This window comes from Nelumbo lutea, chromosome 7 (genome assembly GCF_056320005.1).
Source record: "Nelumbo lutea isolate HS-2025 chromosome 7, American lotus-T2T, whole genome shotgun sequence".
Classification (NCBI taxonomy): Eukaryota; Viridiplantae; Streptophyta; class Magnoliopsida; order Proteales; family Nelumbonaceae; genus Nelumbo; species Nelumbo lutea.
The window spans coordinates 13,323,429-13,340,513 of NC_142690.1; the positions used below are offsets into that span (position 1 = coordinate 13,323,429).

The 17,085-nt window shown below is 37.4% G+C and overlaps 1 protein-coding gene across 1 annotated transcript in view; it reads left to right on the forward strand.

Annotated features, from left to right (window-relative positions):
- Positions 1 to 2,777: 2,777 nt before the first annotated feature.
- The window catches only part of LOC148845187 (glycoside hydrolase family 2 protein), a 43,234-nt gene continuing 28,926 nt past the window's right edge, over positions 2,778 to 17,085 (forward strand). The window contains exons 1-4 of the mRNA XM_088955073.1: positions 2,778 to 3,023; positions 3,707 to 3,839; positions 5,442 to 5,681; positions 16,670 to 16,816. Coding sequence (XP_088811199.1) covers positions 3,710 to 3,839; positions 5,442 to 5,681; positions 16,670 to 16,816 — 517 coding nt within the window. The 5' untranslated portion in view covers positions 2,778 to 3,023; positions 3,707 to 3,709. The remainder of the gene's footprint in view (positions 3,024 to 3,706; positions 3,840 to 5,441; positions 5,682 to 16,669; positions 16,817 to 17,085) is intronic.

Sequence of the window (17,085 nt, forward strand, 5' to 3'; positions counted from 1 at the left end):
TTAGGTTGAGGCTTGTTTAAAACATTGTCCTTGATAAGGTTGTATTCAAGTCAAGTCGAATCGATTATTGGGCTACTTGAGCTCGATTCAAATAAAAAACTCGGAGCTCAAAATTTGACTTGAGATCAACCAAGTTTCAAGTTTTCCTACCCAAACTAATTATAAATAAATTAATATTAAAAATTGTACATAAACTAATATAAAATTTATTAAAAATAAATTTTTTTATGCAACTCAATTATAAATTCATTTATTTAAATTATCAATAAGAATATATTAAAATTTATTATTTTTATTATAAGCTTGATTAATGTCGTGAGACACTTGAGGCAAGTATTGCTCGAATTTGTTGCAACTAATACTTGACTCGAGTCAAGCTTGGCTCAAACTTGATTATCTTCAAGTCGAGTTCAAGCATTTAGTGAACCAAGCTCAAGTGGCTTGTAAGTAGTTCGACTCACTTACACCCCATAGTCCTGGAGCATAATTCCACCTCCCTCGACTAATGGGTTTAAATGAAACCCACATTAATGTAATGCACAGAATGTAAAAATTACAATCCATAAATTAATAAAAAAACATTAAAATTACAATCCATTCACATGAACCAACAAAACATGGTTACAAATTAATTGGATTAAATTCGGATAGTGGGGCATATTTGAGTTGGATCCATGAAGGATTTGAGAGATCCATGCTTGAGGTAATTGCGGATAAGTTCGATTTGTTTACATGAGCTGGTAAATTGCTAAAACCTCCATTTAAATTTTTGACTGTTGCAGAAACCTCCCTTGAAGTTTGGTAATTGCAATCAACTTCATTGAACTTTCTGACACAATTGCAAGTAGATTCCCTTTGTTGGAATCCTCTAACAAGAGGCATGGAAAAATGTCCAAAATACCTATGAAGCTATTGTCGAGGCTGATTTCTACAGAAAACAATACAAACTTTATGAACAACAAAGTTTGGTATTTTGGAAAATAAATCAACTTTGACAAAGAGATTGGAAGGGTTTGGCCGCATGGGGTAGAGATTGATACAAAAAAAATGGAAAATATTGGTCAAAAGTTATTACATTGATATTTTGGACATTTTGTGCCTCTTGTTAGAGGATTCTTACACAAGGGGTCTATTATTGTGCAAAAAAGTTCAGTGAAGGTAATTGCAACTACCAAACTTCAAGGATAGTTTCAGCTATGGTTAGAAACTTCTGTGGAGATTTCACCCATTTACCCTAGGTGATTTGATTAAAATAGGAATAAATCTAAACAATTATATGGATTTGATATGAATCCCAAATTCAACATAACCATTAAGAATTTTAATACGAAAACTATTATAATGGTATGGGATCGGATCCCACAGATTGAATCCAGTAATTTCCGGCTTCGTTGGCCCCATTAAGGCTGCGTTTGTTTGTGATACAAAGGCCGAATTGGGGTATTTATGCACCCTGATTCGCGTTTGCGAGTGCTTGTTTGAAACGTAAAATAGTAATGATTATTAAAGTAAATTTGCATTTTCTAACACTTTTGTATTCTTAAAATAGAGCATTATTGTACCTATTTTTTGGATACAAATTTGTATTCATTTGATAATAAACTTTTTGACCAAAGTTGAGGAATTTGAGCATAAGATAGTTGGAGCAGTCAATGATGGGCCCACACCTTTGCACCGATTTTAAACAAACTGGATGAATGCAAAACGGTTTAAAATATGAACCGTGTTTGCATTCATGAATCGAAAAATGGATAAATATGTAGTGTACATATTTGCGTTTGCATTGCAACCAAACACAACCTAATGAACATATCATATTTATATATGATTTTAAAGGGATATACAATTAAGATTAATCCACACCACATCGGGACATAAACAACATTAGATTCTGTTTGATTGGCGGGAATAGTGGTTCAGAATCGGAATCAAAATGGTGAAAGTCTCATTCCCATCGATTTAGTAACTAAAAATTCCAATTTGACCCGAATAAGTGAAAAAAATAGACCATTTCAATTCGAATTTTGAGAGATTTTGATATTGAATCCGATAGCAAAGTAGATGGATCCTTCTTATTTGTGGGTAGGAGATCCGGTCTCACATTAAAAAGGCTGAATTCGAATAACATTACATCTGATCCATTTTTTTGATGAGTCATTAACATTAGGGCTGTTCATAACAAGACCCAAACCGACCAACCCGGTCCAATCCAACCCGAGTTGGCCGGTTTTTCTTCAGCATCGGTCAGTTTTGGGTAACAAAAAAACATAAACCGATGGTTTGGTTCTGTTTCATGAAAACCAAACCGACCCGAACCAACTTAGATATATATTATATATAATATATTTCAGATAATATATATATATATATATATATATTGTTAGCTTTATTTCAAAAATGTACATATTATATATAAAATATAAGTTTCAATCCATCAAATCATTTTTAATTTCTAGGCATCCAGCCTTTGCTTTTGACTTGAATCCTTTATCGTTTACACCGAGAGAATCATTCACAAAACTAGCTCAAACCGACCAAATCGGTTTTACTTAATACTGGGTCAGTTTCGATGTCATTTCTAGAAAAACTGACCAGGTCGAATCGGTTGGAAAAATGCCAATAAACCGACCCAACCCGACCGTGAACAACCCTAATTAACATTACATCTGATTGATTTGCAGTAAGAGATGTTAACAAACAATCTATTTTTCAAGCCCGGTTCGGATGCTGTATTTGAATCCGGAAATGGGTGGTTTTGTACTTAACACCACGTGGGGGCTGGTTGAGTCTAATGCTTGGATGGACTACACGTCAGCATTGCAGTAGCAAAGGAGTAGCACTTTCAGTTCAGAGAGTCATCCGAAACCGAAGTATTGAACCCAAAAATATCAGAGAAGAAGCAACAAAATCACCATTGAATCATTCTATGGACTGATCAACTTGACCAGTCACGAAGCCGAGAGACTAGAGACTGAATTTGTGCTTTGTCCAATCCTTTTTGCTTATCAACATTCAAGCGCGAGGTGAGTATAAGTCATCGGTCCTTCCTCTCTTTTCTGTTACAAAAGATGCATCCGAAGGCCGTCTGTCGATTTTGATCTTTCCCTCTCTCCCTTATTTTATTCTGTTAGATTTCATAGTTCATACTGTGTTCGGACTGCAGAAAACATGGGGTATTTCTGTTATTTTGTGTATTATGTTAATCAATATTCCGTGGAAGGAAATTTCTATAAAAACAGTTGTCACTTGTAACTTGTAAGACGAGCCACGAACATAGCGTAGGGCAGTCAAAAAACAACATGTCCATAAAAATGACTGTAGTATAAAACTAGAAAGGATGGGAAAAGACCATCAACAGCACCCATAAGAAAAAGTGATTTGTTGAAAATTGATGGGGTTAGAAGAGCCAGGGGTAGACCAAAAGGACATGGGTGGAAGTAGTAAGAAATGATTTAAGCGCTAATAATTAAAAAATGTATATGGCATTAAATAATGTAGTCTATCCCATATAGTTGGTTAAGGCTTGGATGATGATGATGATAATGATGTTAATCAACATATTTGGTTTGGAATTGTACTTCTTTTGTTACACATCTATGTGGATTTAATGCTGTCTTACATTGAAACATAGGAAAAAAGTTTCTTTTTAATGTATCCAAGATTTTCTCTGGACAGACAAGACTTAAGTTGTTGTAGTTGTGATCAGGCTATGGTGTCTCTGGTTGCCCAACTTGTTTTCCCCTCGGGTCATGGCCAAAAAGTCTGGGAAGATCCCTCCTTCATTAAGTGGAGAAAAAGAGATGCTCATGTTTCACTTCACTGCCATGATACAGTTGAAGGTAAAATCCTATGTTGACTTTCTATGTTAGTAGCAGCTTATTGTCAATAACTAACAGGAAGAATGTTGGTTTAACAAGTGTTTTCTTATGTGTCATGTCTTCACTGCTCTTTCACAGTTATTGGATTTTATGACTGACATCTGTTACTGAGTAAGATGGTTGCAAGATTAGAATGAACCATTATGCACGAAATATTTAATTAGAACTAATATCAGTACGTCTACTGGTGGTTGTCTAGGATTCCATATCCCACTACTCTGTTCCTCCTTTTTTCATCTTGTACTTGTAACTTTTTTTTATTGGCTCATCAAAACAGTCAGTTAGGTCATTAGCAGATCTTTGGATACAGAAAAATAAGATGTTTCCTCTAGTGGCTAAACACACATCCTCTCTAATGCAATGCCAGTAGATCCAAGTCTCATTCTCCCCTCTCATACAACTCGCATCCACTTCGGAACCCCCATCCCCTCCACTCTAGAATAGTCGAGAGCAAAGGCGAGACAAAGTTCTATAAGGAAAGATAATAACTTGCTAATAGAGTTGCTCCACCCCACTGGCTTAGAATACACCTGAAGAATCTCCCTCTCATGGCTCCTGAAAACTCCTTAAATACCTTAAACCATGGGGTCCCATGGGATCCTTGTGCTCATACTTTAATACCATGACCTTTCTCTTGTTGTTGACAAAAAAAAAAAAAAAGAAACGAAGTTATTGATCTTATTGCCATTGAAAAAAAGGGCCATTACCCACATTTTCTCTCTCCTTTTTTCCTCCCTCTCTCTTCTCAGAATCACCGACTTCTCTCCAACCACTATTCTCTTCTGGACGTTTAGAGTCAGACCACCACCACCACTGCCTCACCGGAGTCAGTCGACTTACATAGTGATTATGATGCAGCGATTAGCAGCGATGCTTTGTTGCCTTCTTAGACGGTAACAAGGGCAATGATCAATTGGGATGATGGTGATGGTCTTGAAGATGGTGGTGATTTTCTAATTCCAAACACAGTTTATGCATAAAGTGAACACAGACTGGATATGGACTTAAGCTTTGACATTTTTCATGCACAAATTGGTCACTCTCAGACCTGAACCCGTTTTCTCATGCTTGTCAACCTGAGATTATGACTGGCGAATCATCACAGTCATCCGTGCCTTGTCCCAACTATATGGGGCTGGCTACATGAATCCTGTTTCACCAATCTGTTCTATTTAAGTTCTATTTGAAACCATATCCACTGTTAAATTATTAGTGGTTAAATCATTTCTTACTACTTCTACCTATGTCCTTTTTGGTTTACCACCCCGAGCTCTTCTAACCCCTTCAAGGAGTAACAAATCACTTCTTCTAATTGGCGCAGTTGGTAGTCTTGTATGACTGGCGAATAAGGAATAAGATCATACTCTTTCTTTGAATATATTGCTCTTGGCTGTTATTTTCTTTTGTTTAATAATTTTTCTTTGACAAGAACTCTGTGCATTGCTCTTACCTTATCGTGTTTCACTTATCTATTCATGTGATGTGGCAGGTAATTAATCCTGTATATTATCTATTTGTTAACTATCAAGAAGTGAATTATCTTACATTGTGCTGTTTGTATAGGATCTCTTAGATACTGGTATGAAAGAAACAATGTGGATTTTCTAGTATCTAAGTCAGCTACTTGGAATGATGATGCTGTTCCTGGAGCTCTTGATAGTGCTGCTTGGTGGGTCAAGGGCTTGCCTTTTGTTAAATCATTGTCAGACTATTGGAAATTTTTCTTGGCCCCAAGTCCAACAAGTATTCCTAAGAACTTTTATGATAGTGAATTTGAAGATTCTACATGGGAATCTTTGCCAGGTTAGTTCTTTTTGCTTTACTTTTGGTTCTTATTGGTATGCATTAATAGATGATGGAAAAGCAGTTGTAGTGGAGTATGTAAGAAAAGTGTACATGCGTGACTATTTTATCTATATGCTGATTACTTGCACTTTTTTTTCTTGATTAGTGGCTAATTGCACTTTGTTAATGACTTTCTTCTTTTGTTTTACTTGCAACTTGCTGATGGTGAAAAGTTGAAAAGTAAGGTTACTAATTGTTGTAATTCTCTCCACTATTAGATACAGGGGTAATTTAGTCATTTTACCTATTCTTTTGATCTTTTGATAAGGAAATGTCTTAATTAAATAACAGGGAGGGTTTAGGGGGGCTACTATATAAAAAAATGAAAATAGATCATTGTAAAACTATACAATGATTTATGTGAGATCTCCAATAAGTGCTAGTGTCATTGATTACAAAGTCAACCATCCTAAAAGAAAGGCAAAGGAACCCCTTGGAAATCCTTTTATCAAATCCCAATCCCATATTAATTGCAGGTTTAAAAATATTTCAATAATTCCTTTTTTCATTGGTATAATTTCTATTAAAAAATAGGCATCTTGTTTTAGGAGAAATAGGGAAGAAAATAGGTGTAACTTGACAATAGAAGGAAAATGGAATTAAGATGGAAATACTAATGATATGTGGCTTTAAATGATAAATTGCATAAAAAAGTGGCAAAGGATGTTTTAGGAGAAACCAAATGGAAAAGTGCTAAAGAAACTTGATGGTGGAATGAAAAGGTTTAAAATATAACCAGGCCGAGACAAGCATGTTTTTCTGAAAGATCGGCAAAATAATAAAATTGGAGAAAACCTGGAAAAATATATAACCATAAGAGTGGAAGTTGAAAGGCAAAGTGAAGGAAGTTAAATTTAAGGCATATGATGAGCTCTATCATAAATTAGGCACTAAAGAGGGAGGACAAAGAATTTATAATTAGCAGAGATGAGAGAAAGGAAGGAGAGACTTAAACCATGTTAGATACATTAAAGAGGAAAGACAAATGGCAGCCCAGTGTACGAGGTTCCTGTTAATGCGGGGTTTGGGGAGGGACAACCTTGCACCTGCAAACACAAAGAAGTTGTATAACACTGTATTTCCATCAAGGAAAGATGGCAAAATTATTTTTAAAAATTATTAAATGAAAAACATTTAGAGGGCATTAATGGGGAGAGATTAATAACACTAATAGTGTTAAAAAACATTACCTTTGTAAAATTAAAACTACTAAAATGAAACAAACACTAAATAAGATGAAAGGAAAGGTATCAGGACCTGATGGTATCCTAATGAAAGTGTGGAAAGGAATGGGAGAGACAGGTTTTTTTATGGCTAACTAAGCTATTTAATAAGATAATGAAAGAAAAGAAGATACTTGATGAATGGAGAAAGAGAAGCGTGGTGCCTATATTTAAGAATAAAGGGTGCCATATAAAGTTGTAATAACTATTGGGGGAATTGATTAAAAAAATAACTATTGGGGGATTAAACTCATGAGCTATACTATGAAACTTTGTTAGAGAATAATTGAGAAAAGGCTACGACATGAAACAATTATCTCAAAGGTCCAATTTGGGTTTATGCTAGGGAGATCAGCCATGTATCTTTCTTTTGAGATGATAGAAAAGTTTAGAGAGAAGAAGAGAGATCTTCATATGGTGTTCTTTGATCTAGGGGGAAAGCATATGATAGAGTCCCTAGAGAGATAATATGATGGGTTTTGGAAAAAAAAGGGGTTCCAAGTAGATATGTACACCTAGTTAAGGATATGTATGCAACAACCCATGTTAGAACATTGACATTAGATTTTACAGTTATGATGGGTCTTCACGAAGGTTTGACACTTGGCCCTTATTTGCATTAATCAAATTGACTAAACATATTTAGGAGAAGATACCATGGTGCATGTTATTTGCTGATGATATTGTTTTAATTAATGAAACTAATGAAGGATTAAATGTAAAATTACTTATGGACAATTACCTTGGAAAATGGAAATAAGTAATTTTACATTTAATCCACCTTGGAAAATGGAAATAAGAGGTTTTAAAATAAGTAGGACTTAAACAGAACATATGCTTTTTTTTTTTTTTTTGAAAATAGAATATATGCTATGTATAATAATAGGAGTAAAAATCAGGGTACACTTAGGATCAGATCTTTGTGACCTTTTCCAAGAGATAACTTTGATGGCAGTAGTTCTAGCTGTTTTGGATGGTGTCAAAAAGGCAAAGGAGCTCAACTTAAGGAGGTTAGTTATTAAGGGAGACTCGAAACTGGTAATAGACTGGTTGCAAAAGAGGAAAGCAGAATGTGGAGTTACCTAAATGAGAAGAGAGTTTTCAAAAGGTGGATCCGAGACATGACAGTGAGGTTTCAATGGGTAAAAGGTGTGCTAATTCGTTTGCAAATGCACTAGCCAAACAAGGGGTGGGAAGGAATCAATTGTTCTGGGCTTGTAATTTTTATTTTTTAATTTTGGGGGAGTTAAGAGAGTTTATCTCCCTTGCCTTGTACCTAACCTTTTTTCATTAATGAATTGGTTCTGTTACTGAAAAAAAAATCTATGTGACCTTTTCCAGTGCCTTGGTTCAATATGTCAGAATAAGGGACAGATTGAGGAGGATGTTACCCATAGAATTAGAGTGGGATGGGCAAAATGGAAGGCTGGATTTGGAGTCTTATGTGATAGGCGAATATCGCTTAGACTAATAAAAAACTTCTACAAAACAGTTGTAAGGCCAGGTATGCTATATGGATTGAAGTGTTGGACTGTCAAGAAACGACATGTCCAAAAAATCAGTGTGGTAGAAATGCATATGGATGAGTGGAAACACTAGAAAGGATAGGGTAAGTTATTTGAAGGAACCTAGGAGTAGTTCCTATAGGTGATAGAATGAGAGAGAGTAGATTAAGATGGTTTGGTTACATGCCTAGAAGACCATCAAGAGCACCCGTAAGAAGAAGTGATCTGTTGCGAGTTTGAAGAGGCTAGAAGGGATAGGGGTAGGCCAAAAAGGACATGGGTTGAAGTAGTAAGAAATGATTTTAAGCACTCATAATTTAACAATGAATATGGCATAAGCAGAATGGAATGGCGAAACAGGATTCATGTAGCTGATCCCATATAGTTGGTTGCATAAGGACTGGCAAATTGCCAAAAGCAGAACTTCCTAATCTGTCTTGGTTTATGAGAAAAACTCCAGTCTATGTAAATCCTACTATGCGGGATCTCTGAGTGTGTCTTGTAAAGGGCATTGGATGGTTGATATCTACCGTTTCTGTGTCCAAGTGCATAGTGCTTTCCATATTAATAAAATGGTAAATTACTAGGATTTTTTACTGAACTGCTCATGTGAAAAAAGCGGTTTTAATAGGGACCTTATTGCTTCATTTGGGTGCAATGTTGAATGTTTTCTGCTTCTTTTAAAATGGTCATAAAGAGATGCTTTGCTCTTCTTCAGAATAATATATGTTAGATTCTGGAAAAGTGGCATTAATCATTGCCTTGAGACTTAAAAATATTAATGACTATTTCTGTGGTTCCCCTCAGGGATTGAATAGATCCTTTTGGTTGCTCTAATGTGGGGATGAGTTATAGTAAACAAGCCTGAGTGGAGATTAGCTAATGTTGCTAATCACTGCAGGAGAGGTTGTCAGTACTCTCTCTCTTGCTCTCCTTTTTTTCGAAGGTAAGTAGAAAAGAAATTTTCATTAAAATAGAAAAAAGTTACAAGATATGCAGGTGATGAGGCATCACCAAATTCATCCAGAAACAAAAGAATAGAAAAACTGATTAGACAATTCATTACAGCTCTAAAATACACCTAAAATCATCCCCCAAATCCTCTCTTCTAACCCCCTCAAAGTCTTGTAGACATAAAATTCAATCAACCGGCTTTGAACTTATCCCTTCCCACAATTTCTCCTTGCCCTTTCCCTTCCCTTCAGAAACTCATCCATTTCCTCTCCTTCAACACCTCCCAACAGATTGCAAAAGGCATACAACTCCAGAAAATCTTCAGCTGAAGCCGTCTTTTCATCAAATGATCTTGAGTTAGAATACAGCCCTAGCCCACCAGCCAAACAAAGGCCTCCACTCTCTGGGGAACTGGATTACCCCACACACCAGCCACCTGGGAATTCTCCTCCTGGTTCCTTACTAATGCTATATAGAATGTCAGAGTCAGTTCGAAAGTCAGAGAAAGAGAGAGGCAGACAGAGAGAAAACAACTGAATGGTGGGTGTGACACCTTGTGTCAGTCGACACCCTAAAAGATATATTTATATTAAGATGTAAAAGGACATATCTGCCCTTAATGTACAGGAGAGAAATAATACAAAGAATAGATATACAACAAAGAAAAGTAAAAGTACAAAAATAGCCCCATGGCTAGATTTCACCGTCTCTACACTCCCCCTCAAACTGATGCCTAGGAATAAGCATCAGTTTGTCCATGAGAAATAGATGCCGAGCCCGTGTCATTGCTTTAGTCAACAAGTCTGCTAGTTGAAGCCCGAAAGAGACATGAGGAAGAGATATGGTACCCTCAAGAAGGAGATCATGAATGAAGTGGCAATCAACTTCTATGTGTTTGGTGCGCTCATGGAAGACAGGGTTGGATGCAATTTTTATTGCACTGACATTGTCTACATAAAGAGGAACATACAATGATGGCTCATTTAGTATTTCAAATAGAAGAGCCCGAAGCCATATGATCTCATTACATACAGAAGACATAGCCCTGTATTTAGATTCAGTGGAAGATTTGGACACAGTAGCTTGTTTCTTGCACTTCCAGGAGATAAGGGAGTTGCCTAGGAAGACACACTAGCCAGTAGTGGACCATCGGGTGTCAGGGCATCCAGCCCAATCAGCATTCGCATAGGCCATAAGCTGAATGGGAGATGATGAGGAGAAGAATATCCCATGTGACAGTGTGCCTCGCACATATCTTATAATCTGATGAACTGCAGATAAATGTGGTTGTCTCGGAGAAGAAACAAATTGACTTACTGTCTGAACTGCATAAGATATGTTTGGCCGAGTCATGGTGAGATGGATTAAACTTTCCACTAGCTGACAATAAAGGGTAGGATCTTCAAGGGGAGACCTTTGTTGAGTTTTAGGTTCAGTTCTAGTGGAGTGTCCACAATCTTAGAGTCACTAAGATTTGCCAGTTTAACAAGATCAACCGCATACTTCTGTTGATTAACAAAGTAGCCTCGAGAATTTCTGCTCACTTCAAGGCCCAAGAAATATGTCAAAGGCCCCAAGTCCTTCATCTTGAAGGATTCACTGAGTAACTGTTGTAGCCTAGAAGTTCCTTCTGTATCATCTCCTGTAATGAGTATATCATCAACATAGAGGAGTAATATTGTTACTCTCTGCTTCCTCCTGAAGATGAATAAGGAATAATTGGAAGGACTCTGGGTAAAGCCAACATCGGTGGTGACAGATCTGGACTTTTCAAGCCATGTCCTAGGGGCTTGCTTTAGGCCATAAAGTGACTTCTTCAGACGACATACAAGTTGTGGATCTGTACAGTATCCTGGAGGGAGCTTCATATAGATTGTCTCTTTTAACTCCCCATGAAGAAAAGCATTCTTGGCACCCATCTGATGGATTGTCCACTGTTTGGTTGCAGATATGGCCATTAGAAGACGTATAGTAGTCATTTTAGCTACAGGAGCAAAGGTTTCCTCATAGTGTATCCCATATTCCTGTTTATATCCCTGTGCAACAAGTCTGGCTTTATATTTGTCTAGGCTCCCATCAGATTTTAGTTTCATAAAATAGACCCATCGACTTCCTATGAGAGAGGCTTCTGGTGGAGCTTGAGCTAGGTCCTAGGTGTCATTCTCAAGAAGGGCTTGAATCTCAAAATCCATGGCATCTTTCCTGTGTAGTTTTGCTATGGCCTGCTGGTAAGATCTGGGAATGTCTGTGGTAGATAAAACAATAGAAAAGGAGCTATTGCCTGGTGAATAACCATAGCGGTTAGGTGGTCGAGAGATTCTAGTGGAACAGTGTAAAGTGGGTTCAGGAGGAAGGTCAAGTACAATTACTGAGGGAGTTGGAGTGGCCGGATCAGCAACTGGAGGCAGAGCAGAGGGGGGATGGAGACTGAAGAAGGCCATTGCTTCCTGAAGTATGTTTGAAGCTGCTACGGAAGTGAGTGGAATATCTGAGGTGCCTGTAGAATCAAAACTGTGAAACAAGGAAATAGGAGCTGAGAATTTCACAATATGTTCAAAAAAGGACACACTTTCAAGAAAAAACTACATTGTGAGAGATTTGAAGGCGACGAACCAAGGGATCATAGCAAAGGAACCCCTTATGTTCAAAACTGTATCCCATGAAGGCACACAAAGCTGCTTGTGTAGTTAACTTTGTGCATTGTGGAAGGTGGACAAAACAAGCACAACCAAAAACTCTGAACATGGATAAGGTATGGAGGTTTGTGGAAAAGAGATTGAAAAGGAGAGGAGTTATTCAAAACAGATGACAAAAGACGATTTATGAGATACATAGCAGTACTGGCCGCCTCCACCCAAAACCAAGAGGGTACATGGGAATCCTGTAAAAGGGTTCTGACTACACTCAAGATGTGCCCATTCTTCCTTTTTGCTACCCCGTTTTGTTGTGGGTGCCTGGACAAGATTTTTGGGGTTGAATTCCATGTTGTTTCAAGTAGTTCTGAAAATCCCGATCAATATACTCTCCCCCTGAATCCGTTCTTAGCACACAGATTCGAGCATCAAATTGGGTAATTACATAAGCGTGAAAGTGTTTAAAAACAATGTACACTTCAGATTTCTTTCGAAGAAAATAAGCCTAAGTAAAACTAGTGCAGTCACCAATGTGGTTACGAAATACTTATATCCTAGCCGCGAAACAACTGGAAACGACTAGACATCACTATGTATTAAATGAAAGGGAATGGTTGCATGCTCAGAATAAGAAGGAAAGGGTAAAATATGACTCTTACATAAATCACAAGTAATGCAATCTTTATTCACATTCTTAAAAGAAACAACAGAAACAGATAAACTACCAGAAGCAAATAACTGATCAAATTTCTTAGAAAAAGGATGGCCAAGGTGTCTATGCCATAAATGCCAATCATTATTACAATTAAAAGATCCAGAATTAGAAGTAGTAGAAAGCAAACAAGAAGTATAAGCAAAATCAGTCTTATTCTTCTCAAACTCCAAGATAAAGAGTCTTCCCAGTCTACGCCCCTTCCCCTTCACCTCCTCAGTTTGCCGGTCCTGTATCAAGCAACCATCAGAAGTAAATGAGACATTATTACCTTCTACAAGTTGGCCAACAGAAATCAAATTGGTGGCGAGTTTAGGTACAAATAGAGTTTTGGATAAATGAAATGGTGATAATTTAGAGGTAGATAAGTACAAAGCATCACAACCAAGTATGTCAAGTTTCTCACCGTTTTCAATAATAATGTCTATTGGGAAGGTGGGGTTTGGGATACTAACCAAGAGTAGCCCCTGTCATGTGGTTAGAGGCTCCTGAATCTATATACCAGAGGTGGTTCGGTGAAGGGCAATGGGTCAGTGACTTACCAGACAGATCGATAGCAGAAAACGCTGGGGAGATGATCGAGGACATGACCTATCGAATCCTTTCTTCAGACATACCGTTGGAGGTGTCATTTTGTCCAGCTACAGAAGTGATAGAGGAGGAGGCATCTGAACCATCTACAACAGTTTGATAGGCCTTGTAGTTCCCTTTCTTCTGATTTGGACCACTACCTTTCTACGGCCGGGTAGGGCATTCAGTGATGATGTGGCCGACCTGCTTGCAATAGGTGCATGTGTTTTTCTTCTTACAATGGGAGACAACATGCCCATACTCCTTGCATTCATAACACTGTATCTTAGATAAATCCTTCTTCCCCTTTGATTTAGTTGCCAAGAAGCAGCATCAATGTTGGAATCCTTCCTTCCATCTAGTGCAATTTGAGTAGTCAATTTAGTTTCTGCCCTCAAACCTCCCCAAGAATAGTATCTAAGTTAGGAAGTATTCCTCCGCTTAGGATATTAGAACGGACAACTTCAAATTCTGGCCTTAGGTGCATTAGGAAATGCATAATTTTTCTCTTGTCGAAGTGTTCCTTCATGTATTTAACACAACAGTCTGAAGGATCATTTCCCATGTGAACTAACTCATATTCTGTCCAAAGGTTAATGAACCTGGCATAGTACTCCTGGACCTTTCTATCACCCTGATAGTAAGAAAAAATGTCAACCTCTATCTGATATTGTCTAGAGGTATTCGATTGTTGATAAACTTTCTCAAGGTATTGAAACATCTCATAGGCTGTCCTGTACCCTCTCATAGGGATAGCAATATCAGTTTCGACTGGGCCTAGAATTCATGACGCAATTTTTGTGTTGTCGATCTTCCACTGATTAAGTCCCTTGATGTCAGAGTCATCAGGTTTAGACACAGATCCTTCTAGGTACCCCCAAAGACCCTTTGCTTCGACTGAAACTGAAAATTGAACTTCTATAGTGCGTAGTTTGTACTGTTGAACTTAATAGGAAGAACATCCATCCTTTCTGATGCAGTCGAATGGCAAAGGGCAACAACACACACTTCCAGAAACCAAAAGAAATTCGAACCAGAGAAGAAAAGAAGAATACCTTTCGGCTGATGTCCAAAAAAGGCAACTGTAGAGTTCTGCTGAACTGAAAAGTGGATCAAAACCCCTCAAAGACGAAACCGATCCAAACCAAACCAAAGAGGTTCAATAGATCTGCTCTCGGCGACAACAGATCTAAAATTTCAGGCTGATCCGATGTCTCTATAGGGAGATATAAAAAAAAAGATTGAACCCAGTGGTGCAACAGTCCAGAAAACAGATCTGTAGCCGATCCAAGAAGAGAGGAAAAGAAGATACTCAAGAACTTTCAAATACTGTTATGGAGTTCTTGAATCAGTAATATACGAGGTGTTGAGTGAAGTTCAGGTCGTAACCTGCTCTGATACCATGTCAGAGTCAGTTCAAAAGTCAGAGAAAGAGAGAGGCAGACAGAGAGAGAACAGCCGAATGGTGAGTGTGACACCTTGTGTCAGTCGACACCCTAAAAGATATATTTATGTTAAGATGTAAAAGGACAGATATGCCCTTAATGTACAGGAGAGAAATAATACAAAGAATAGATATACAGTAAAGAAAAGTAAAAGTACAAAAATAGCCCTACGGCTAGATTTCACTCTCTCTACATAGAAGGATTTAACTGTAAACTGCCATTTTTACTCTCCATCTACCATCTCACATCCTATCTAACAGCACCACACATTCTTCAATTCTTTCTTTGAAGATAAATAAAAAGGAAATTCATTAGAAAGAAAGAAGGAATACAAACTGAGGTGATAATAAATTACCCCAGATAGAAAGAAAAACCACCCCCCAAAGCAACCATACAAAACAAAAAACACAAATCCCCTACACTTTTGATACTTAGGCTCAGTTTGGAAACAGTATAAGTACAAATATGTAGAGTGCAAAACCTCCAAAACTGACAACCATTTTCTTCAGCTTCTCTAAAGTCTCTTCTTGCCAACTCCTCACCCAAGAAGAGGTCGTTGAAGGTGGGGTACCAAACCACAGACCCATTTCTGACTTCAAAACATTGAGAGATTGGCACATTTTCCCTGCTTAGAGTGTAGAGCTTCAGTCACACCTCACTGAGCTTACCCACCCTTATCTTAGTAACTTAAGGAAAGGAATCATTGACTCAATCACTCATTGGACCAAACCAGTGAAATGGAGATTTCTAGTGTTCAGTGAATATCTATATTATGTTAATTCTTTCTAAAAAGGAATTCTAGAGAATCATTGGAATATAGGCATATATGCACATTTGTCAGCATTTCATTGGTGCGAAGGAATAATAAATTTTTACAATACAAAGGGTACAAGCAGAAACCAGCCATTCACAGCTTTGTCATTTGTCTAACTTTTCGGTTAATCCTTCTCTACATTACATTCTTCACCCGCTGTTTTTGTATTTCCCCAGAAGAGTTGAACTCTAAGGTATTAGCCATGTCATTTGCTGATCTATGCACCCACTCAAATGTTGTTTTCAGAACTCTTGTTAGATTTCTTGCTTCTCTTATCAAATGTTTGTGCCTCCAAGGTCCCAAACTGTTCTGTTTCAACCAGCCTATTATTGTCTGAGTCACCTTCCACTATAAAGTTTCTATATCCCAATGATGTCCCCAACTATAAACCTAGGATTATCGCCAAGAGCTCAGCCTGTATTGGATTCCTTTGTCCTAGTGGTCCCGAAAAAATAGCTTTTACTTCATCTTGAATTCCTTCGCATATTGTATTAAAGAAACTTAAAAGAGTACATCAAGGTAACCCTGTACACTGAGGAGCTGTACAAAGGGGATTTGTACCAGCAAAACAAAAACTATAGAGCTATCAAATATGTGTGTGTGTGTGTGTGTGTGTGTGTGTGTGTGTCACTGAGGAGCTGTACAAAGGGGATTTGTACCAGCAAAACAAAAACTATAGAGCTATCAAATATATATATGTGTGTGTGTGTGTCACTGAGGAGCTGTACAAAGGGGATTTGTACCAGAAAAACGAAAACCATAGAGCTATATGTGTGTGTGTGTGTGTGATGCTTGTGTTTCTTTAACTAATCATTGAATACTATCGTGTGTGTGTGTGTGTGTGTGTGTGCGTGCGTGTGTGTGATTCTTGTGTTTCTTTAACTAATCATTGAATACTATTGTTCCAAGAGACTATTTTCATAGCTTTAGCATGTTTGTTAGTTTAACAAGATAACTTTATTTCATCACTTATATTCAATTATTTCTGTTTGTTCTTTTCACTATATCTAATTCAGTAATTACTTTTTAAATATATGCTCTTCTGAAACATGCTTTCATGTAATCTTACATTTTTGTTTCTCTGGAACAGTCCCTTCCAACTGGCAGATGCATGGTTTTGATCGACCGATTTACACAAATGTTGTATATCCTTTCCCACTTGATCCTCCATATGTTCCTGCAGACAACCCTACTGGATGCTACAGAACATACTTCCACATCCTTAAAGAATGGGAGGGTATGATGACTAGGATTGTGTTGGTAAAAGTTGCTAATTATTTATTACACAGGTCTAATCTATTTATGCTTCTTCATTTTTTGGAGCATTTGTTTCTAAATGAACTCTGTCAGGCATCTTGCAATTTTTTTTTTATGCCTCCATCCAGATGGCCTAAAACTGTAATCAGATCTTGTAACTTGGCAAACATTTGTGCACTCTATAAACTTACTTTGTAATTATATTTTATTGGTTAAGAAAGAAAAGGATGTCAAGCTAACTTTTTTTTG